The sequence below is a fragment of the Cannabis sativa genome, chromosome 6 (assembly GCF_029168945.1).
Source record: "Cannabis sativa cultivar Pink pepper isolate KNU-18-1 chromosome 6, ASM2916894v1, whole genome shotgun sequence".
NCBI classification, from domain to species: Eukaryota; Viridiplantae; Streptophyta; class Magnoliopsida; order Rosales; family Cannabaceae; genus Cannabis; species Cannabis sativa.
This window is the reverse complement of record NC_083606.1, coordinates 57,160,079-57,185,242: the sequence shown is the minus strand read 5'-3', so window position 1 is coordinate 57,185,242 and position 25,164 is coordinate 57,160,079. Positions and strand designations below refer to the sequence as shown.

General features: G+C 32.7%; 1 protein-coding gene, 2 long non-coding RNA genes and 1 other non-coding gene across 4 annotated transcripts; 3 read left to right on the top strand and 1 right to left on the bottom strand.

The window, feature by feature from the left end:
- Window positions 1-5,248: 5,248 nt before the first annotated feature.
- LOC115696111 (small nucleolar RNA R71) lies at window positions 5,249-5,355 on the top strand. The gene has a single exon (XR_004007707.2). It is a non-coding gene; the product is annotated as a small nucleolar RNA R71 (small nucleolar RNA).
- A 2,669-nt stretch (window positions 5,356-8,024) lies between these two features.
- LOC133038868 (uncharacterized) lies at window positions 8,025-9,014 on the top strand. Its single transcript, XR_009688436.1, has 2 exons — window positions 8,025-8,655; window positions 8,773-9,014. It is a non-coding gene; the product is annotated as an uncharacterized LOC133038868 (long non-coding RNA).
- Window positions 9,015-11,059: 2,045 nt separating this feature from the next.
- LOC133039492 (uncharacterized) lies at window positions 11,060-12,435 on the top strand. The gene is made up of 3 exons (XR_009688638.1): window positions 11,060-11,161; window positions 11,242-11,869; window positions 11,969-12,435. It is a non-coding gene; the product is annotated as an uncharacterized LOC133039492 (long non-coding RNA).
- Window positions 12,436-13,173: 738 nt separating this feature from the next.
- Window positions 13,174-23,615, bottom strand: LOC115725242 (cytochrome P450 81Q32). Its single transcript, XM_030654686.2, has 3 exons — window positions 22,982-23,615; window positions 13,887-14,285; window positions 13,174-13,796 (listed from the first exon to the last, which is right to left on the bottom strand). The coding sequence occupies exons 1-3, from the start codon at window positions 23,510-23,512 to the stop codon at window positions 13,176-13,178; spliced, it is 1,551 nt and encodes a 516-aa protein (XP_030510546.1). The 5' UTR covers window positions 23,513-23,615; the 3' UTR covers window positions 13,174-13,175.
- Window positions 23,616-25,164: the final 1,549 nt, after the last annotated feature.

Genomic DNA, 25,164 nt, shown 5'->3' with positions numbered 1-25,164 from the left:
CAAATTTCGAAATCTGATATGGTGTAGTCTAAGAGTTTTAAATACACCGTTATAGACTAACATATAGTTCCTCTTCTTAATCTTAAGATTTACTTGATTGTCTTCCAATGTTCTTCTCCTGGATTAATCTGATACCTTCTCATTACTCACACTCAACAACAGGTGTCTGGTCTAAGGCATGCAAAAGCATATCTGAGACCTCTCACTGTTGATATAAGAAATTCTTTCATGGCTTTATCTTTGCTGGAATAGTTGAGACTTTTCCTTAGATAAATAAAATCTTTGTCTAAGAAGTTGTGAAGCTTCTATAGATTGCCATTAGAAAGAAAATGCTTCAGCATCTTGCTAAAGTAAGTTGCTTGCATTAGAGTAAGTAATTACCAGGTATACCATAAGCCATAGGTTTAGATAAACTCAAACCTATAATACTAGGAAACTTTATTCACATAGTCATGTTTACTTTCCAATGTGTTGACAGCACAATAAACAGGATCAAGTATGTGAAAAGGGTTTCAGATAAATTTATACATTATGTACATATAATCATGAAATAAATCATGTAAACCATGCAACATTAAATGTTATTTCTGATCTATATTAATAAGTAAATCTGATTATATTGAAATGAGTTTTATTTAGGGCATAAAATCCAACAATTTTTTCATAATTTTTTTCAAGAAGACATTATCACATATTTTCTTTCTTTTTTCTTATTCTATTTTTTTTTTCACTAGAGGCACAACACACAATACTTTATCATATATTATTTTTCAATCTCTTACTAATACACTTTATTTCCCCACTGACAACAATTTATCCCCCCCAAACTTGCTTAAAGGCTCATGGCATAATAAGGTATGTTTAGAGTGAAAAGAGTTAAGGATAATGAGTTTAGCTTAGGTAAGTGGTGAGAAATTTTTAGAATAGGTTAAGGCTCAACTTTGGGTATACTAGGGTAAAATTTTTGGGTAGGCTCGAAAGGCTCAATCGATCCAAAGAAAACTTGCCTAAATCATTTTCCAAACAAAAATCATCAAGGTTTTCGCTTCAAGAGAGTATGTCAAACAAATTCTATTTCATGTCAAGTCAATCATTCCACAATCCAAATGGAACACAAGTGATATGCATCAAAAACAAATGTTTTATATCTACATGAACAACCTTCTAATACACATCCACCTTAATTCAAACAGTTGCAAGTCAAGCACATAGTTAAGATTTTAATCCATTGCACAAGTGAATAACAGTGGTTCAATCAATCTTCCAACTTAGCTATCAACACACGACACTCAAAAAAACTAACTAACTAAAACACAAAGAATGAAATAGACTGAAAAAAATTAAGTCTCTCCCCCCAAACTAAAGATGCACATTGTCCCCAATGTGTGAAAATAAATCAGGATGAGAGAAACTTACCTGAGCCCCTTAAAAGGGGTTTGGCGGAGGTGGCTGATCATAGGGGTTGAAGCGGGGTGGCATGGCAAAATAGTTGGGATCGTCCACACCGACATTCATTCTCGTGACTAGTGTGTTCAATTGGGCCACCTGCTGCTCATCGAAAACACTCCGTTGGGCCATGTAATTATGCATGTGCATGTTTTGCTGAATCAGATAATTCAACTGATCGTGAGTGTACTGCATGGCTGGGTCGAGAGGCCCGGCAAGACGTGGTGGTTCAATGTCTTCATGCTCCTCTTGTTCTCTTGCAGGAGGATCTCTCTGAGCTGGCGGTTGACCATAAGGATGAGGTGGTTTGAAGCGAAGAACAGTGGCCAATGTAATGCTGTGTTGTGGCGCTACCTTTGTATTGTAAGACTACTGTGGTACTCCATGTTTCTCACAAAGATCAGTTATAATTCCGGCAAGCCCAAGTCCACCACCACAGGACCCCTCAACCATTATATCAAATGTCACTCGAATTATGTCCCCCACATTCAAATTGTAACCTTTCATAATTCCATAAACCTACTTAATCCTGTCAATCTGAGCATCAGAAAAATGTTTGTTCGGGAGCATCCTTGCACTAACGAAGTATAGCCATGCCTTGGCTACCGGGTTGAGTTCACACCGATACAATTGATACGGTTCTCCATCAATTTCATGGAACCTAAGGCCAGGATACCCTAGAGTTTCGGCTATATCCACATAATTCAAACTCCTTGCCCGAAATTGCTGCTTCAAGGGTTGCTGTTCTACAGTGAAGGTTCGTAGCTCATAAAGATCACGAATTGCAGCTGTTGAAGCAGGCACTCTAACCCCCCTAACTCTCACTTTGTCATCCTCTCTTTCTGGCCAGTTGGCTAAGAATTCTAAAGCTAAAGTTTGGTTGCTACGCCCAGTGACATCCACGAACTTAGTCCACTGCCTATTTAAGATTTGATCTCTAATGGACGCAAATACAGCAGGAATGTTTGCAGTTTGGCTCAGGTTAACAATGTCTATCCCTCTATCTTCAATGAATGCCCTATCTTTCAATTTCAAAAATCGCTCTTGAGCATCCATATTAGTAAACCTCACTCTATCAAGACTAGAGCGACCCCTAGGTGGGTTGGATGATGAAGCTCCCCCTTGTTCACTCACTCTTGATCTTTTAGGACCCATCTCACTCAAATTTTCTAACACTCAAGATTTTTTAAAAATTTCGGCAGCACTTCCCCTTAAAAATCCACTTCCCAGGAATTAACCCAATCACAAACAAACCAAATCCTAATCACAACAACTATATTGAACAATGCAAAAAATCCAAAATTCTCCAACAATCCACAAATTTTTCAATAAAAATTGTATAGAGAGTCTTAGAATTATTACCTCAATGAAAATCCACCTTTAGTCAACCTCCATTGTAGGAAAACTTGAAGTTCTTGAGAAGGAAGAAGATGAATAGGGGTTTTTGAAATTTTGGGTGAGGTTTTGGGGATTTGGGATGGATTTTGAGAGGAAAAGAATGATTGATGAAGGGAATAATGGTTTAGAAGGATTTGGGATGAAGATTTATGGTTAGATTTGAATGAGAAAGGTTTTGAATGGGATTTGAAGAAGAAAAATGGTGTAGAAGAGGGGTATTCGGCGTGGAGGTGGTTAGGGTTGAGAAAAGGTTGAGTTTTGAAATGTTTGGAATTTTTGCCTTTTAAATCCCGTGTGACTCCTCTCGCCGCGGCCAAATATAGCCTCGCCGCGGCCAGATATCACGAAAAAACATACCTCTCTGTAACTCTTATATGGCCGCAGCGGCACTACCCCTCGTCGCGGCCAGATAACCTCGAAAAATAGGCCATTCTGTAAGGCCCATCTAGCTGCGGCGGCACTACATCTGGCCGCGGCCACTGGGCTAAACCCCGAAAAAAAAAATTCTATACAGTACATAAATAACAAGAAAACTAAAAGTTGTTTTACCAGTTTTCTAAACAAAACTAGAAAGAACACAAAAAGAAAATAACAACTAAAACATAAAAGAGTTCAACTAAATCATAAAGAAAACATGGGTTGCCTCCCAATTAGCGCTATCTTTATCGTCGCACAGCTAGACGTTGATCGAGTTCTTCATAGTGGCGCCAGAATCATGGTGGACTTGGCTTGATCAAATTGACCTCCCATGTTGCTAATTTCAAAGTTTTGCACTAGAGTAACTTCACTTTAAAAATTACCACACATCACTCTTTTCCAATGCTGTCGAATCGTTCGAAGTCGCTCTTTAGGCTTTGCTTTTTTCTTATTAGCTTTAACAAAAGAACCCTTCACCATCTCAATCTTGCAACAGGTAGGAATGTCGGTTGGGGCAAACACATTAAAACTGACCTCTTCATCTTGCACTCGCAACTTTAACTCCCCCTTTTGAACATCTATTAATGCTCGACTCGTGGCTAAGAATGGTCTTCCCAAAATAATGGGAATAGTTGAATCTTCCTCCATATCAAGAATTAGGAAATCAGCAGGGAAGATAAACTTACCAACCTTCACCAGTACATCTTCAATTATCCCACGAGGATGAGTCAAAGAACGATCTGCCAGTTGTAAAGTCACTGTTGTAGGCTTTGCTTTTCCCAATCCTAGCCTTTTGAAGACAGACAATGGCATTAGATTAATGCTTGCTCCCAGATCACATAGAGCTTTAGTTTCCACCGAATCCCTTATAGAACATGGAATATTGAAACTACTCGAATCTTTAAGCTTGGGCGGTAGTTTCTTTTGCAAAATAGCGCTACACTCCTCAGTTAATGCCACTGTTTCATAGTCCTCCATTTTTCTCTTCTTAGACAGTATCTCCTTCATGAACTTCACATAACGGGGCATTTGTTCCAAGGCTTCAGCAAAAGGAATGTTGATGTGTAGTCTTTTGAAGACCTCTAGAAATTTTGTGAACTGCTTGTCTAGATTGGTCTTACGGAGTCTTTGAGGGTAAGGTATCTTTACATGATGATCAATACTCATTGGTGGAGATTGTTGTGGTGGTGTAGGGCTATAAGTAGCCTTCTTTTCTGTTGATGTTGGGATTGGCACTGGTTGACCTTTAATCTCTTCATCCACGGGTTGTATCATTTCAGGCCCATCATATTTCTTACCGCTCCTCAGGGTAATTGCATTGCAGTTTTCCTTAGGATTAATTTCAGTTGTACTAGGAAAATTTCCTTGAGGACGGGTTGCTACCAGAGTGGCTAGTTGCCCCATTTGAGTCTGCAAATCCTTAATGGAAGATCTAGTTTCAGTCATAAATTGTAGCAATAAATCTGTCTGCAAACCAGAATTTCCACTAGAGCTTTGTTGCTGAGTATACTGTTGGTTCTGTGTCTGGTTCTGGTTTCTTTGCTGATAGAACCCACTGTTTCTTCGGTTACCTCCTTGGTTGAACCCATAATTATTGTTGTTGTTCTGCGAGTAATTTCCAATGGCTTTTGCTTCATCCATTGGCAAATCATCCACATCTGCTTGACACTCTGAAAAGTGATGGTTGCCTCCACATATCTCACAAATAACTTGGGCTTGTTTAGCTTGCCCTGCAATTAGCTTTGTCAAGGCCTCAACCTGAGCTGTTAACTTTGTGATGGCATCAACCTCTAGCACACCAGCTACTTTCTTAGTTTGACTCCTTTCATTTGGCCACTGCTGATTGTTTAGAGCCATCTCCTCCAATAGATCGTAAGCCTCATTAGCACTCTTTCTCATAAAAGCTCCACCAGCTGCTGCATCTATCAGAGTTCTAGTGTTACCAACCAACCCGTTGTAGAAATTGTGAACCAGCATCCACTTCTCTATACCATGATGAGGGCATTTTCTGATTACATCTTTAAACCTCTCCCAAGCCTCATGGAGAGATTCATTATCTTGCTGACAGAAGTTTTTGATTTCACCTCGCAACTTGGCTGACTTTGCTGGAGGGAAGAACTTTGACAAAAATTTCGTGGCTAAGTCATTCCAAGTGGCAATAGAGTTGGGTGGCAGGGAATTCAACCAGCTCTTGGCTCGTTCTCTGAGTGAGAATGGAAGCAGTCTCAGATGAATGGCATCATCACTAACTCCATTGACTTTAAAAGTCTCACAAAGTTCCATGAAGTTAGAGAGATGCAGATTAGGATCTTCAGAAGGGAGGCCACCAAACTGAACTGAGGACTGCACCATTTGAAGTATGGCAGGTTTGATCTCAAAGTTATTCGCATCCACTGCCGGTGGCCTGATACATGACTGCACTCCAGTAAGAGTAGGGAGAATGTAATCTCTCAAGCTACGGCCATTAGCTTGATCTTCAACGGCACCGCCATTATTACCGTTATTACCTCCATTGTTTGCAGCATTAGCATTCACATTAGCAGCCATGATTTCTGAAGTTTCAGCAGTTGCTGAAACTCTTTCTTGCCTCTTGTTCTTTCGTTTTCTCCTACAAGTTTTCTCGATTTCAGGGTCAACAGGTAATACAACTGCTTGCCCTTGGCGGCGCATGCACTCAAAATACCTGAAATAGATAAGAACAGCTTTACAAGAGAAAGGTTAGAAATTCAACAAGAAAAATATACCAAAGTAGAAGTTAGTATAATTTTATGTAATATTAATCTTTATACAATTCCCCGACAACAGCGCCAAAAACTTGTTGTGAAAATTATAAACACTACGCAAGTATACGCAGTCAAGTAGTAGCTCACGCAAGTGAGGTTGATCCCACAGGGAATTGGATTAATTACTACTAAACTATACCTATAATTCTATTTGGCAAATCGAAAGTATTTATGATTTAAAAGAATTAAAGTAATTCAGAAAACTTAATGACACAGTTAAAGTTTAAGCAAGATGAGATGATAGGGAGGAGAATCCTGTTGTTGTTTACCCAAATTGTTAATGCCTAATTGCTATCCTATTCTTGAAGTGAATGACAGATTATAAAGTAACCTAGCTCTTGTCAGATCTTCTAGGTTCTAAATCACATGTTCTCTAATTAACTCCTTAATTAAACTAACATGAAATCAGCATTAGGTAATAATCTACTTGTCACATAAGTCATGTGAATACTCTCGTTTCACATAGAACATCGATTATCTAAATTTTAGCATTCTCGATTCTCACTTTTCAGATTTCGAATTGAGATCATAAAGCATGCACAAGGTGATCAATCTTAAACATAAAATTAAACAAAAATTAAGATAATTTCACAAACAAGAATGGAGGAATGGCAATTAAACATTAACTAGGCAAAATATTAAACAACAATCATCATCCTCACTAAATGGGAAATTTAGTTCAGAAATAAATCCATAACCATTCCTATTACAATATTCAACATAAAGTAATTAAAGAGGAATAAAGAAAGAAATTGTTGGTGGATGAATTCTGCATCTTCACTTTGAATCACTCTGCTCTTCTTGCCGCTCTCTGCTGTGTTTTAGGGTTCCAAATCGCTTCCCCTGACTTCCAATTGCAGTTTTCCATTTATAACTAATTTTTAGGGTTCGATGGACAAAAATACCCCTGAGCCGTATGGGATCTCGCCGCGGCCAAGCTTCCTCTCGCCGCGGCCAGATAGGTGCCTAAAAATACCTTTCTGTAAGTTTCAAATGGCCGCGGCGAGTGTGTATCTCGCCGCGGTGAATGTAGCCTCAAAAACCTGCTTCCCTGCTTCTTAATCTAGCCACGGCCAAGCTGTATCTAGCCGCGACCAGATATGCATTTTTCCTCAAAAAGTGTTTTTCTTGGCTCAGCTCGTCTTTTATTGGACTTTTTCATCCCGAGACCTCTATTATTCCAAAGAACCATAAAACATAGAAAACAAGCGTAATTATGTCCCAACACAGTGAAAAGCGCACATAAAATCGATCCAAAATATAGGCTAAAAATAGCCTAACAGTACTTGTCTCAAGGAAAATACATAGCAGATCTACTCAAGAAAGCAAGCATGACACATCTAAAACCCTATCCTACTCCCATGACAGTTGGGAAAGTTCTTTCCATACAAGATGGTACACCTCTACAAAATCCTATAGAATATAGAAGTCTAATTAAGGCTCTCCAATATCTTACACACACAAGACCTGACATTAGTTTCTCTATCAACAAACTAAGTCAGTTTCTATAGGCTCCAACTAATGTTCATTGGTCTGCAGTAAAGAGGATTCTAAGATATCTAAAGGGTACTGAAGATCATGGCCTTCACATCAAACATTGTGACAGATTGACTCTTAATGGATACTCTAATGCTGACTGGGCTTGCTGTCCTGATGACAAAAAGTTAGTAGTTGGTTACTGTGTCTATTTTGGAGATTCCCTAGTGTCATGGTCATCAAAGAAGCAAGTTGTCATCTCAAGATCGAGCACTGAATCATAATACAGAGTTCTTGCTCAAGTTGCTGCAGAACTTTCCTGGATCAATCCTTACTCCGAGAAGTTCAATTTCCTTTTCAACAGACTCCAATTATCTGATGTGACAACATGGGGGCCAGTGCACTAGCATCTAATCCCGTTTGCCACGCAAGAACAAAGCACATTGAGCTAGATGTGTATTTTGTTAGAGACAAGGTTTTGGCCAAAGATCTTGACATTAGATATATACACTACTACAATATTAGCCTTTAGAGGCAGTTTTTTCAACCCTATTTATAAAAAGGGAAGCTAAAGGGTGTGAAAATACCCGCTATGTTCGAAATTGACATTTAGAGGCGGTTTTTTGATAAAAACCGTAGGTATAAAATTGTATTATACCATTTAGAGGCGGTTGGAAATTATTTTTTATTTTTTTTTTCTGAACTACCCTATGGCGTCGGTTCCTGTATAGGAACCGACGGCATAGGGTACACAGTCTTCTGACACGTGTACCCTATGCCGTCGGTTCCTATGAAGGAACCGACGCCATAGGGTCGATCAGAGTATATCTCTTTGCTCGACCTTCCTTCTTCCTCCCCACTTCACTCAGCAACCCAGAAAAACCAGAGACCCCATTTTCTCAGCCAAAACCCTCGCCTCCACCACCTTCTCCCCACCCTATCTCCCTCATTTCTCAACCATTTCAGCCCATTTTTTTTTTAAATCCTCCATTTTCGATACTTAATAACATACACCTAAAAAGTTTTGATTTTTTAGCCTCTAAAAGTGTCATCCGAACCCAAATAGTAAATTTTGGGTGTGAAATCCGGCCACCCATTTTTGTTGAGAAATTGTTCAATCTCAACCTCGTTTAAGGTATAAATATTGCTTCTATTCTTATTGTATTATGTATATTGTTTTATTTTTTGTTTTTGTAAATTATTATTTGAGTTTTTTTATTTTATTAGTAATATTATTGTGTTTTATGTGTAGTGTCGGGATTTTTTACGGTGGTCGTCGGATTGCGGTTATTAGGTAATAATTTATACCACAATGTATAGTATATATATGTATTTGTATATTTTATTGAATATTTGTATATAATGTGTGTATATATTGTGTGTGTATATAGTGTGTGTATATTTTTTATGAAAATAAATTTTGTAATTGTATTTTATATATTTTTTGCAATATATATTTATTGTGAATAAAATGACATTGGAGGGATTTCATTAGTTTCAAAAAAAAAATTAGTTTAGAAATAAAAATTTCAAAATGGAATTAGTGTGTGATATAATTTTATTTTTTTGAGATAATAGTGTGAGATATAATTGATTATATATATGTATGTATAATTTAGTAACTAAGTAACTTGTTACAATTTTGTATAACTAGTTATAAGTTATGAAATAATTAATTTTGTAATTTCGTTGTATTTCTTTATATTATAGGGGTTCGGCATAATTTTGTGTGTAGCGTATTTGGGCTTGCAATTATAGGTATATACTTTTACTAACTTTTTCTTAATATATAATTAATTATCAATGCATGTTAGTTGAGTTTGAATATCTTAAATATTCATCCGTAGTGAAGTAGGTTCTGCGAATACATGTACTGCGGTCGGATGGGTGGATTAATTTTGTATTGTTTATCTGTTTTGTTTGTTATTTTAGGCACTTGTAAAATTTTTGAGAACGTCCAATTACAGCCGTTATGCTGCCGAAATTTCGGTAGAATTAGGATAAATCTTACTAAAATCATTCATAATATAGTTAATTATAACATAGTAATAAGAAGTTAGGTCACATAAAAAATAATAATATTCACATTTATGTAAACTTTTTAATTTTACCAACATTCTAATCAACTAAACAACCTAATAACATGAACTAATGTAAAACGAAAATTTGAGTAATTTTTAGATTAATATGAATAAATTGTGTGAGAGACTTAGTTAGTTACATTGTGTAATTAGTAACTAGATATAATTAGTTACTAAATAAATTAACAAAATAAACATATAAAATCCTTCTTTTTTTATTTTTTTTTTCTTTCATTTGAGAGGTTCAATGTGGATTTTTATTTTTCAAAGAAAATAAAGAGCAAAAGTTAATTAAAAGGGGAAAATATTAGTTAATACCTTTATTGCTTTACCAAAAAATTTTCCCCTCAATTTTATTTATTAAAAATATTTAACATTTTAATAACATTCTAATCAACAAAACAACCTAATAATATGAACTAATCTAAAACGAGAATTTGAGTAATTTATAAATTAATATGAATAAATTGTGAGAAACTTAGTTAGTTACATTGTGTAATTAGTAACTAGCTATAAGTAGTTACTAAATACTGAATTTTTTTGGATAGGATTTTTGTTATGGATAAATCATGGATGCGTGAGGAGAGAGACACACTGCGATTTCAAGTAGGGTTCGATGCATTTTTAGAGTTTGCCTTAAAGAATTCTACAAATCACGATCGTATTCATTGTCCGTGTGTAGATTGTTGTAATGTATCTAAAGGGAATATTACAATGATTAAGAACCATGTGTATTTACGAGGTTTCAATAGAAGTTATACTAATTGGTATTACCATGGCGAACATTTACCTAATGATCCATATCCATTAGGAAAGCGGGGGGTAGATGATATCGAGGGTAATGATTTCGATGATTATCCATTGGACTTGCTTAACGAAGCACAGGAGGAATTTCTTAATGATCCTGAGAAATTCGATAATTTTCTTAGTGATGCTGATAAACCTCTGTTCGATGGTTGTAAAAAACTAAGATTACCAACAATGGTAAAGTTTTACAACATAAAAGCAGAAAATGGAGTGAGCGATAAATGTTTTACTCAATTTTTAGCTGCTTTTAAAGATATCTTACCATTTGCCAACTGCTTTCCGGAATCTACTTATGAAGTGAAAAAAACGTTAAATTCTATAGGATTGAAGTATGAAAAAATTCATGCATGTCCGAACGATTGCATTTTATATCGTAAGGAATATGCAGACATGAATTTAGATAAAATTTGATATATATATATATATTATGTTCTGTTTTGTTTAGGGTCCACTCGCTAAACCGCCCTCAAGACGTGATGCGTCAAAGGGGAAAGCTCCGATGCTTTCTCCACAAGGCCGTGGTGCACGGGAAGATGACTTGTTCACGGAAGAGAACATGGCGTTGATCCCTAATTCGCTAAAATGGATGATTCATGAATTCCTAAGGCTCAAAGATAAACGTGATATAATCACAATTCCTGTCCCCCGAGTATTCATTGCACCGCGTACCCAGATCACGTTATCTGGAGAGGATTTGCAGCAGGTTGCTACGTGTGACTACATCGGCAACCAGGGAATGCTGTTTGGAATGATGTATACTCTTCTTTAATCTAATTAACCTTATATCAAATTATAGTTAAATTATTATAAGGCACTAACACTTTTTTTGGCAGGCACATATGGGAGAGCATCAACGGTCTGAGAAAAATTTTCAAGTTTTACGACCCAGAGCTTCTCACAGTGCATGGGATCAACGATGAAGAACAGAGTCAGTCTTTTGACGATGCGGCAAGACGATTGGCTAATTGGTTATCATTAATGAACAACAACCACCAAATGTTCTTTATTCCTTGGAATATCGGGTAAACTTTATTAAATTCTTTAGTGCTAATTGTTCATTTCTATATTATGTCTTCAAATTATTTTTATACTATCTTACTTATATTCCAATATAATTTTCTAGGATGCATTGGACGCTAGTGGTGGTTGCGCCAGGGAAAATTATCCATTTAAACCCTGTAAAAGGCCGCCCAATTCCCGAAGAAATAGAACAAATGATCGGAAGGTAATAATTTAATGACTTCTTATGTAACGAATTGAAATGCTAATATAATTTTCCTAAACAGGGCATTCATGTATATAGGGGACGCACATCAGTATCTTGGCCCGTGGCAAGGAATTTCACAAGCAAACTGTCCAAGACAACCTAAAAGCCAAGAATGGGGTTTTTATGTTTTGAAATATATCACTGACATCGTCGCACGTGCCAACCCCAACCGTTACATACAAGATCAAAAAGCTGTAAGTTTTAATTATTGATCATAGTATATAAATTTTATAATAACAAATATATAATATACATATACATAAACTAATATAAATTTTTAATTTTTTTAACAGTTTGGTGGTAAGAAGCAATACGATCCAAAAACAGAATTGTTACCACTACAGCGAAAGTGGATCGAACAATTGATGGCGGTGATTCACGGTGACGATTGAGGTTCAAAGGACGAAGAATTTTTCTTCATTATGTTATTTTTATAGATTAACTTGTAATTAGATTTATTAACTTATTAATATTTTTAACTAATTTTACATGTTTGTGTAATATTTAATTACTTTTATGAAATCAAATTATGTTTTTACCCAAATTTAATTACTATTTAATTTAAAATGTAATTAATATATAATTAAATTAAATAAATATGTAATTAATATATAATTAAATTAAATAAATATGTAATTAATATATAATTAAATTAAATAAATATGTAATTTAAAATTTAAATAAATATGTAATTTAAATTAAATAAAATAATATATAAATTAATAAATATAAAATTAAAATAATATATAAAATTATTAAATATATAATTAAAATGAAATTAAAATTATATAATTAAATAAAAAAAAATTGAAAAAACTGAAAGCCCCTATGGCGTCGGTTATGAGCTTATAACCGACGCCATAGGTACCCCTATGGCGTCGGTTATAAGCTTATAATCGACGCCATAGGGGTACCTATGGCGTCGGTTCATATAAACCCTTTAGCGTCGCCCTGATCAGCGTCGGTAGCGAATTTCGCGAAAACCGACGCTGAAAGGGCTTAAAAACCGCCTCTAAAGAGTGTTTTTGTAGTAGTGATACCCTCTCATGATCAAACTGCAGACTGCCTAACAAAAAGTCTATCCAACACAACGTTTCATTTTCTTGTTGACAAATTAAGTGTGGTTTGCTATAAGAGTTTTTATGTGAAATTCTGTAAAAATACCAAAAAAAAAAAATTAAAGTATAAAAAAAAACAAAACAAAAAGTCCCTATTTTTTTTTTCTTTTTCCCCTTTCTGGAATTAAAAAGTGAAATTTATTATTATAGGTGCATCAATTACTGAACATGATTATATATATACGCATTATCATGTCTTATTTTAAAAGCAGCACTATAATTCAAGAAGAAAAAATCTAAAGCACTCAAGTCACTATTAAATTTTACTATAAAATATATCACTGTAAGCAAACGTGATCATAAATTCTGGAAACTATCTGAAGTAGTGCGTGTGCCAAATTTTAAGTGCACTTATTTTCTTATTCCTACTTTCACATAACTTTCATATTTGAGAAATAACTTTGATCATGGTGGAACGTGGTCGACACTTAGCTTGAAGTGGATTAGTCAAGGACAAACTAAGTCCTCTCACATGTTCACTCATATCAACCATTTTATGGCTCATTCTTTCCCATTCAAAACACTGAATAATGGTTGCTAAAGTTAGTCCCATCATACGCCAAGCTAAGTTCTCACCAGGGCAGACCCTCCTTCCATACCCAAATGGTAGCAATGTAAACCCTTCCCCTAGCCCTTCATTTTCCAAAAATCTCTCAGGCATGAACTTATCTGGCTCAGCCCAAATCATTGGATCTCTATGAATGGCCCACATGTTAAAAAGTACCATAGAACCAGCTGGTACCCTGTGTCCACTAATGGTTGTTTCATCTGATGATGCGTGTACGATCACTGGCCCAGGCGGAAGTAATCGTAATGTTTCTTTGATGATTGCATGAAGATAAGGAAGCTTAGCCAAATCAGACTCATTCACCAAACGATCATTTCCAATAATATTGACCAACTCCATATGTGCCTTCTCCATTGCTTCAGGATGATTCAATAAGAAAGATAAGGCGATTTCCATAGTTGTCGTTGAAGTTTCTGTTCCTGCAGCCAATAAATCCTGAACATAAAATTAGTCATTATCACAAAAAAAATGGTCGATTCTTTGTTTTTATAAATGGAAAATAATTTAACAATAATATGTATATACCAGTAGAAGACCTTTGATAATCTCATCTTTGTAGTACTCGGGTTCTGACTCTTGTAAGGCCATTAATACTTCAATCATACTCTTTACATTGTTCTTGCTCTCATTAGAGTTACTAGAGCAATCGGTTTTTGGGGTTGTTTTATGTTGGTTTATAAGAATTTGCATAAACCTATCTCTATTATTCCGCAACTCAATCATTTTCTTGTGAAGTTTCTTTTCAAAACCAAACATCTTCAATATAGGGACAAAATCACTAACTAGCACGTATGAGGCCGACCTTAAAGACTCCGTTATCATTCCTCTAAACATCTCAGCCTCTTCTGAATCTTTTGATGACACAATGCAATCTTCATAGTAACGTTTTCCAACAATCATTCTCATCAAAGAGTTTAGGGTTACCTAATGAATAATTGTCAGCAAAACTAAATTATTCTAAAAAGAAAAACAAAACAAAAAAAATATATTATTAATAAGTTCGATAGGAAGTAGAATTCAAACTAAAAATAATATTCTTATTTACAAAATTTCAACTCCAAGTTTTTTTGTTGGCATAGTTAAATTAGAAATAATCAATACAAAAAATTATATCTCACAATTGTAAACAAAATTAATTCCAATCCATACATTTCATGGGAGACCCCATAAATAAGCACAAAAAATATTTCTCTTGCACAAAATTAAAATTCATATTTCAATAATCACCATAAGGTGCATGAATTGATTATTAAAAAAACATTGAAATGAGAATCTAGTGGTCATAATATATGATATCGTTTAAAAACAAAGTATATAGTCAAACCACATCGCCAAGCAACCAATACATCACCACATGATCACCAAAGAATAGAATATTTTCATCAAACGAATCAAGATAGAAAATTAGAATTCAAAAAATACTCTATCATATTTTGAGCTTTTCAAAGATTAAGTAATTTTTCATGATGTGCTCGGTGAAAGACTAATTACATCAAAAGGCTATGGGTGACTAAAACTTCCTTTCAAAACCAAGCAAATATTATAGTTCATAGAAAAGGAGACAAAATCCAAAATTAACCAACTTGATTAAAATATAAGCATTGACCAATGTGTGAGAAAATATAGAAATCGAGTCAAGGTGGTCATTATTACATACATCCCCATGAGTAATAATATAACACACATATGATTCAAGTTACACAAGATTATGAGGAAATAGAGTTAACTGCTCATCACAATCTTCCCTTTGGTTGAGAACATAACACACATATATTACTCAATTTACAATATAAAATATAGAGTGAACTAATCACCATAAATTTGCCTTTGGGATGAGAATCCAAAATACTCCCTTGATACATGATAAAGAAAATATATAAATAAATTAAAATTTAGGGGAATTAGCCTATATACTATTTTTTAATTTTTTTTTCAAATTTACAGTTTGAGTTTCTCATGTAGTTTCTCTAGTGCTTTCCATATGGATTCCTATACGAATTTTGATTGCAATTAGGTCGCTCCATTAATTAGTTGCAATAGAGGTTTCTATGGACAATTCCCTAAAAACAAAAAAAAAAAATATTTCGAAGTTTAAAAATGAAAAAATCGCTAAAATTTATTACTTATACATAAATAAATTAATAAAAAAATATATATTAATTTAAATCATATACAACAACAACAAGTATACATATTTAAATAATTACTTTTTGGGAAAATAATTTTTTTTTTTTTGAAATCCTTCGTCAGCTTTATTAAAGACAATCCTTATTTACTAAAATATATATATATATATAATTTTAGTAAATTTTTTTAAAATCATTCATCAGCTTTATTAAACGCAATCCATAGCGATTATTTACTAATTTTGGTTCCTATACGAATTTTAGTTGTAATTAGGTTGCTCCGTTAGTTGCAATAAAAGTTTCTATGGACAATTCCTTAAAAAAATATTTCGAAGTTTAAAAATGAAAAAATCGCTAAAATTTATTACTTTTGCATAAATAAATTAATAAAAAAATATATGTTAATTTAAATCAGAAAACAACAACAACAAGTATACATATTTAAATAATTACTTTTTGGGAAAATAATTTTTTTTTTTTTTAAATCATTCATCAGCTTTATTAAAGGCAATCCATAGCGATTATTTACTAAAATTAGTAAATTTTTTTGAAATCATTCATCAGCTTTATTAAAGGCAATCCATAGCGATTATTTACTAAAATATATATTTTTTAGTAAATCATTTATCAGCTTTATTAAATGCAATCTATAGCGATTATTTACACTAAAATATATATTTTAAAGGAATAATAATTTTTCTTTTGAAATCATGACTAAATTAAGGTGAAACATCACTACCCTTTTTGGGAAAATAATTTTAAACATGCAGGTTTATCGTTAACACACTTCATAAAATGCTAACTAACACTACAAAAAATTTAACTTTTAGTAACAACAAAACTTGTGACTAAAAGTAAAAAAGTTTTGACTAATTATAAATTATTATTCCTATGTTGTGACTAAAAGGTCCATGATTAAAGGTATTAGTCACAAAAATTGTAATTTATTGTGACTAAATGTATTTTTAGTCACAGTACTTGTTGTGACTAAAACTAAATTAGTGACAACTTGTGTTTAAATGCTATGTTTTAATCACAAATAATTTTTTGTTGTAACTAAAAAATCACATTTAGTCACAAAAAATTTATATTGTGACTAAAAAGTTGTCACTAAAAGAAATAATTTTTTTGAGTGTAATATACATATAATCACTACCTTCCATTAGATTATTACATACATTAATCAATCAAGAAATATATTTTCTCAAAATTAATAATAAAAAAAAAAAAACTAGTGATAAAACAATGATTGAGAATTAAATCCCTTTGGTGAAATAATTAATAAACTTCATCCAAATCTCAAACAAATACTTATTGCTCATAAACATATAAATAATCAAAATAAAGTATCCCATCATAATACATTATTTAATCAACAAATAATCAAGTTTTGCTTCTTAGAACAGCAAATAATGAATGAATATAAACAAAGATAAATTAAAAGTTAGGGGTAGCAAAATGTGTCATCGTATTGTGTTCGTGTTATATTTTATGTGACTCGCTTCTATATTTTGTGTTAGGCGTGTCGACCCATTTTTTGACTTTGTATCTAATTTACTCGACCTGTAAAAAATCGTGTTGTGTTCTTGTTGACCTACTTTGACCCATTTGCTATCATTGAAGATGGAGTTATAGAGAAAAATAGATTTAGGTTCCATGCAAAAACTTATGTACATTTATTTATATATAATTTATTATAGGGATATTGGCGGCTAAACCACCTGAACTCTACGGTTTGTAACACTTAACCACAAAAATTGAATTTTTGGCGGCTAAACTACCTAAACCCTGGTTCCGTTTTGCTCTGCACACCTCCGTCCAAAAATCACAGTTAAGTGCCACGGTGGACTGTCCACGTGTATACACTTGTACACGTGGCAAGTTTTTAATGGTCCACGTAATATTAATTTTAAAAAATAATTACAAATATTTAAAAAATTAAAAATTAGATTTTGTTTTTCTTTTTTTACTTTTTTTTTAATTTAAAAAAATTAAAAAATTAATTTTTTTTTTCTTTTTCTTCGTCTTCTTCTTCTTTCTTCTTCTTCTTCTTCTTTCTTCTTTCTTCTTCTTTTTCTGCAGAAACCTTCCCAGCAGAAGAAGAGGGCAAAACCACCAGTAGAGAAGCTTACAAACTATTAATGGCTGCCAAAAAGAAGAACGGTTTTGCCATTCTCCCATTCTCTCTTTTAACCCATAAAAACGCAGAGAAAAAACTTCAATCGAAATCCAAAAACGACATCATAAGGTCACAAAACGACAATGGATCCTTGCCCATTCGCTCGCCTAATGTTGGAGTCTCTAGCTCTCAAACTCCCCCACCTAAAATTTCCCCTCACAGACGGCTCTCATCCCTCTCTGCTCATCTTCCGGCGATTCTCCTCCGCCCGATTTCGCCACCTCCTCTGCTGGATTCCACCTCAATTCCATCGCTCTCTGCCGTATCAAGGCTGCTGGAAAGCCTGTTACCCTTCGCGTCTCGGTCTACACGGGGCGCATGGGTCGCACGTGTTGGGTGACCAACGCGAAGCTTCTTGGTCGGGTTTATGTGAGTGTGGACCTGAGTGGAGCCGAGTTTCGACCTGGGGTTAATCTAGTTTGTAAGCTTCTCTATTGGTGGTTTTGCCCTCTTCCTCTCTGCTGGGAAGGTTTCTCCAAAAAAAGAAGAAGAAAGAAGAAAGAAGAAGAAGAAAGAAGAAAGAAGAAGAAAAAGAAAAAAAATAAAAAAAAAATTATTTTTTTTTAAATTAAAAAAGTAAAAAAAGAAAAAAATTTGATTTTTTAATTTTTTAAATATTTGTAATAATTTTTAAAATTAATATTACGTGGACCACTAAAAACTTGCCACGTGTACAAGTGTGTACACGTGGACAGTCCACCGTGGCACTTAACTGTGATTTTTGGACGGACGTGTGCAGAGCAAAACGGAACCAGGGTTTAGGTAGTTTAGCCGCCAAAAATTCGGTTTTTGTGGTTAAGTGTTACAAATCGTAAAATTCAGGTGGTTTAGCCGCCAATATCCCTTTATTATATATATAGTAAAAATTAAAAAATTTAAAATATTTCTATTTCATGGTGAAGAAAATTAAATTTTAAATTTTTTAACTTAACAATAAATCACTAAATATGTATTCTTACATAATTATATTATTATTAATAATTTTTTATTTTATTTTATTTAAAAATCGTATCAAATGTGTCAAATTTGTGTTTAAGCAGGTATCATGTAGTGTTTGACCTATTTTTATTTCGTGTCAAGTCGTGTTGAACCATTTTCTACCCGCATTTAATTTTCTCAACCCTAACCTGTAAAATTTGTATCGTACCTATTCGTATTTGTGTGCTATGTCAAAACCCATTTTACAACCCTACAAAAAGGTGATGATGGAGAGTACATAATAACCAAGAAACATTAAATAAAGAAAGTTAATATGCTCTAACGATTGAGCAAATTCTCAATTAATTTATTTTAATTTAAAATTTGAAAGAAAAATTCAAAAATCATTTTTAATAATTTTTTTAAATGTATGACTATTATATCTTTAATAATAATTATCAAACTCAGTCGAAAAATAAATTAAAAATCACCAAAAATTCAAAAATTATATTATAATAATATTAGAAAAAAAAATCTTCGAAAACGGAATCCAGAAACTATTGCACTCTCCTTCAGTCTCTGACAGCCACGAATGGGCTTCATCCCAAGAGGTTATCTTCAACCTCCAGCAGCTCTAAACATTTAAAATTTCGACCAGCCAGTCGGAGACTTGTTTTTCGACGAAAAATTAAGCAATTTTGATACATTTTTTAGGGGTTTTGGTCGGATTTTAATGTCTAAACTATCTATGATATTTAATTTGATGTAAACAACTAAATCGCAAGCTTGAATGGTTGACAAGTATTAGGAACAGTGAAGTCCGACTAGAACAAATTCTATCTATACTACAAATTAACTTAGGGAAAAAAACAAAAAAATACAAAAAAGGAAAAAAAATTACAAAAATACTTTGGGCCGGCCCATTAAACATTTATACAGTCCACATACAAATATTTACAAAAATACCACATGCACTAAGCCTTCAGCTGTACAGAGCGAACCATGAAGATGAAAATACGCGCTCGTTTCAAAACCGCAAAACAACCAAAATGAAACCAAAACGAGAAAAATACAACTATTAATTCTGGAAAAATCAACTGGAAAAGAATACCTGCAATGATCTAAACTGAAAATGACGAAAAAAAAATCAGAAAAACTGTGAAGAAACTGAAATTACACATTTGTTTTCTATTTTATTCGATCAAAATAACTCCCACTAATATCGAAATCTATATTCATGAAATATAGATCTGTAACAAACAGATCTGGAGCTCCCACTAAATCCAAAACAATGTATGATGTGAAAAATTTAAAAAAAAACCTCATGAATAATACATCTACGTTATATACAGTTGCATTTTGATTTATTTTTTGTTTTGGTTGCCTTATAGTTGCATTATCGTTTTATGATAGTTTATATATTATGCAAGAATTTAATTTGATGGGGACTAAGAAATAGTAGTTATACATAGTAAGTTTTGTGCAAATAGTTGCATATTAATTTTATAGTGAAATAATATATGCAAGTAGCAAAACTATAACAAAACTACAAAACAACTGTATGCAAGTGCAAATAGTTGCCTTATAGTTGCATTATCGTTTTATGATAGTTTATATATTATGCAAGAATTTAATTTGATGGGGACTAAGAAATAGTAGTTATACATAGTAAGTTTTGTGCAAATAGTTGCATATTAATTTTATAGTGAAATAACATATGCAAGTAACAAAACTATAATAAAACTACAAAACAACTGTATGCAAGTGCAAATAGTTGCCTTATAGTTGCATTATCGTTTTATGATAGTTTATATATTATGCAAGAATTTAATTTGATGGGGACTAAGAAATAGTAGTTATACATAGTAAGTTTTGTGCAAATAGTTGCATATGAATTTTATAGTGAAATAACATATGCAAGTAGCAAAACTATAATAAAACTACAAAACAACTGTATACAAACTAAAATACAGGAAAAACTCTTTGAACATCAATATCCATGATAAATCTCATTGTTACCCATTGATGATATAAAAATGGGACTGACCAGGTTAATCTAATCTATTAGCTTTGCCACCTTCACTCATAAATCTTAATCATGTTTGTCCTAATACTTTTCTAATATAAAACATGCTGCATGCAAAATATGAAGCTTGATCTGGTGATTTTCTTTAGTAGGATATGTATTCAATTTAGTGAGTTTTCATTAGGACATGTACACTTTTTTGTTATGTTATTTTCATTTTCACTTTCATTTGCTATTTGTTTTTGTTATTATTATGATTCTTTCCATGATAATGATATATAGCCAGATATCCTTTATGCTCGAACTAAATCGATAATAACATGTTAAATAAAATTAAATAATGATTTTCTAATAAACTGGGTTATTATTAAAATATTTTCTTCCAATTGAAATAAAGTTTTTGTAATTTTTCTAGAATTAATTAGGATATAATTATCAGCCAAAATAATAAATATAATAACAAATTAAACATCAGTAATAATCAAATAATAATCATAATAAATGACAAATTAAACATTTTGCAATGTATGCATCGGGCCTTTCCTGGAAACTAACTTATTTAAAGCTGAGCCAATTGTTTATTTGTTTTTTTCTTTTTAATTTCCAATATTTTGATTGCTACAAAATGATCAGTATAAGACAAGCACCGACAGACAAAGTTGATATGGCTTGACGCGTAAGGAACAGTGTCCAACAAAGTTCATACAAAATATGATTATTAAAAAACTGAAAATAAAATTTAAAATAAAAAATTAAAAACTGAAATAAAATTAAAAATAAAAAGAAAAGAAGAAAAAAAGAGAGTGAAATGATGGATTGATTGATAGAAAATGAAAAAAGAGAGGGAAGAGAGTAGGATTTGATTGATGATGGATGGAATGATGAGTAAGTGGTAAATGTGTAATAAAAATAAGTTTGTAAGTATAAATGTAGTAATAGGCGTGTGAGGGTAATTATGTAATAAAGTGTGTAAAAAGGATTTTTCATGTAAAAATTTCATTAACTTAACCGTCCCAAAACACAATAAAATAATAACATAATACTTTATTTAATTTCAGATTTGATCCACTATAATTTCAAAAATAAAACAAGTAATTTTATTATAATTTTACGTGTAATCAAAAATTTTAAACATTAAATTCTATCCCACTAGTCAACAAGATGTTAAAATTTTGGAATAAGATGAATGAGGTTCCATCTCAAAACCAATTGGCAATGGGAGGAGTAGCACATTTATCTTATATATCACAATTTATATTCACACATTAGCAATGTGGGACTAACTCTTAATACACCCTCCTCACGTTTGGACTTGGAAAGTGTGGGTATAACGAACGACATTTAAGAGACCACAGGACCGAACGTCACATTTGCAAGAATCTCACAAGGCCAAATATCGGGAAATTTGTAAGTGTACACGTCAGGAAATTTTTGGATTTTAAAATAGCTTAAAGATCTAACACTAGAAACTGGCACATTGGCCGCAAGGTCCCAAATGGAGGCTAACGGGGAGACAGCGGAAGTATCTGTTTGGACCGGCAGCACTTTAGCTCACAACGGATCACAAACGGGTTTTTTTTTTTTGGACCGGTGGCAATTTGGGCTCACAACGGATCACAAGTGGCTCTGATAGCATATTAGAATTTGGAGATAAGATGAATGAGGTTCCATCTTAAAACCAATTGGCAATGGGAGGAGTAGCCCATTCATCTTATATATCACAATTTATTTCCACACATTAGCAAAGTGGGACTAACTCTTAATACAAGAGGAATAATAATTGTAATGTTTCAAGATCAATACATAAAAAATTTAACATAAAATAATAACGAAACTAATATGTAATTTTATAATTAATCTATATTAATCAATTATTAAACAAAATATAAGTCATAAATCATATACAATTAGCAATCTGTACCACATGTTAGAAAATTTATATCACATTAGAATTCAAGATTGTAGAAAATATAGAACACTGTGAATAATTCAATGATGTAGAAAACATACTTGATCGCTATATAGAAATGACTAATAAACAACCGAGATTGGTAGTGTAATACAAACCTAATAAATCATCTTCTTTAGGTCTCTAAAACATAGAATTGTAATGAGGCAATATGTAATTATTGAGCTAGGCAGGGGAGCTAGAAATAAAACGCTAGTTGGACTTAGCCTCCCCATTAAAAGCTTAAGTTAATCAAAAACGTCTGCTAAGCCCATTAACTAGAAATCATAAACAATATGGACCAAAACGACAAAAAACTATTCATCAACCCATATTTTAATAAAACATTTAATATATTAATGTAAGCTCAAATAAAAGTCTAATATTTCCAGCAATTATTCTCATCAAAGTGTTTAGGTTTACCTCCTTGAATAATAATCTCATGTTCAATGCATGGGTCTTGTCTTGCTGTTCTCCAAGGCGTAAGAGTTGGAAAACAAGCAACGAAACCTCGTCAACACGTACATAGGAAAATGCATTAAGACGATTAGTTGTTAGAATTTCATGTGAGATTCGACGAAGGTTTCGCCAGTGCCCATTATAGGGTGATGTTGCAAGGGTAGTGTAGTTGTAAGCTATAATTTTACCACTTGTGGTCCCGAGAGGCCGATTTGCGAAGATGACATCCTTTTGTTTTAGGCATTCTTCAATTATAGATGGGGATGAGATGACGAGAACTGGATAGTTGCCAAAATTGAGGTGAAATATTGGACCATATAACTTGGATAGCTTAGTGAGAGTTCTGTGAAGGCAACTAGGATTTTTAAGTAGGTAAATGTGGCCAATAATTGGAAGAGTTGGAAAAAGAGTTGGTGGGAAATTTAGAATCTTGTTGTACAAGTGACAAACAATGGCATAAATAAAAAAGAAGATCTGTATGATGTAGAGGAACATTGTTCTTCAAAAAGTGAAAATGAAAAAAGAGTAATTTATGAGAGATGATTTTTTTTCTTATGTCTTATGTCGAATGAGATAGAAATGCTTGAGCATATTTTTCTTATTATATAGAAGTGTGAATTGCAAGGAAATATAGGTCTTGTAGAAATTTATAAACTAACCTAACCTAAGTTTTAAGCTAAAAGCTACTAGTTAAAAGTTGTTGTAGGTAAGCAGCTATAATTGACTTTTGAGATTGAAATATCACTAAGATTTTGATGTTTCATGTTTAGAAAATTTACATGCATTAAATTACACCATAAAAATTTATCTTTTATGGTGCTTAGCACTTTAAGATATCTTTTAGTATTTTTCTTATTATTTAAAGATATGTAGAGTGAAACTACCCAATTTTTCGTAAGTGTGACAGATAAATAATAAAAAAAATTATGATAGGGTTTATGTTATACTTTTATTTATCAATAAGATGAATAAATATTAGAATTATTTAGCGAAATGTATTGCTACTTATTTATTGATATGATTATAAATTTAGTATAAATATTTATTAAAACTAGAATATATGTATAAAATAATAATTATAGTTACGTGGTCACAATAAAATATAATTGTGATTGTATGATGAAGTAAATTTAGTAAGATTTACACTGACATGTAAATCTACGATATTATTTACTTATACTCTTTATAACGGTATGTGTTTTTCAAGACATTGGTAATGTAAATACATCAGAGGTATTTATTACATAGGACATCATTGATATTGATTTTGGATAAGATAAGTAAATGTATCTTTACCATCTAATCTAATTATATCACTTAGTTGATCATATGTCAATTAATTAAATAAAATTAAAAGGCCAAAACTGAGTGTTGAACTACTTCAACAAGTCTGCGTGTAAGATATCCAGCATTCGATGTTCGTACAACAGTATGCACGAATGGCACAGTCAATCTGACTATGTCATGCATTTAGCAAGATTCCACCAGGGCATATGGTTTTTGTTTTAAATTTTTTTAATTTAATTAATTACCTCATATATAATATTTTATCATCTTTTTAAGGAAAAGATAATAACTAATTTTCATTTTAAGTTCTAAATTTAAAATTAAATTGATGAGCATCTTTAACATCATTATATTTAAATAAATGAAACAAAACTAATTTCAATTTTTTTACTTGATTTTTCAAACTCAAATAAATTAATTGTTAATCCTAAGATTTCATGAAATATAATCTCATAGTTATTAAAATACGAAGTAAAATAGCATGTCAACTAAGGTGGGTCCCAAGAGACAACCACCCTATCCCTATCTCCCATTGGCGCAATCCACCAACCCCTCTCTTCTCCTCTTCTCTCTTTATTTTTCATTGGTGCCATCTAGCTACTCGACTCTCTTTTATTCTCTTCTCTTTCTCTTTCCTTGGTCCCATCTAGCCTCCTCTCTTTTCTTCCCTTCTCTCTTTCTTTTTCCTTAGCACCATCTACCCTCCTCTCTTCTATTACCTTCTTTTTCTTTTTCCTTGGCACCATCTACCCTCTTCTCTTCTCTTTTTATATTTTCCCACTTTCTCTCTCCTTGGTGCCAAGGAGACTTGTGTTGGTTTTATTGTGTTACTAAATCAAGTGTACAGTGAAAGCATTTCA

Coding starts and splice junctions, on each gene's coding strand:
- LOC115725242 (XM_030654686.2), bottom strand. CDS start 23,512: ATGTTCCTCTACATCATACAGATCTTCTTTTTTATTTATGCCATTGTT. Junction 14,286..22,981: donor TGAGATTATTATTCAAGGAG/GTAAACCTAAAC, acceptor ATTATTCATTAG/GTAACCCTAAACTCTTTGAT. Junction 13,797..13,886: donor TTATCAAAGGTCTTCTACTG/GTATATACATAT, acceptor TTTTATGTTCAG/GATTTATTGGCTGCAGGAAC.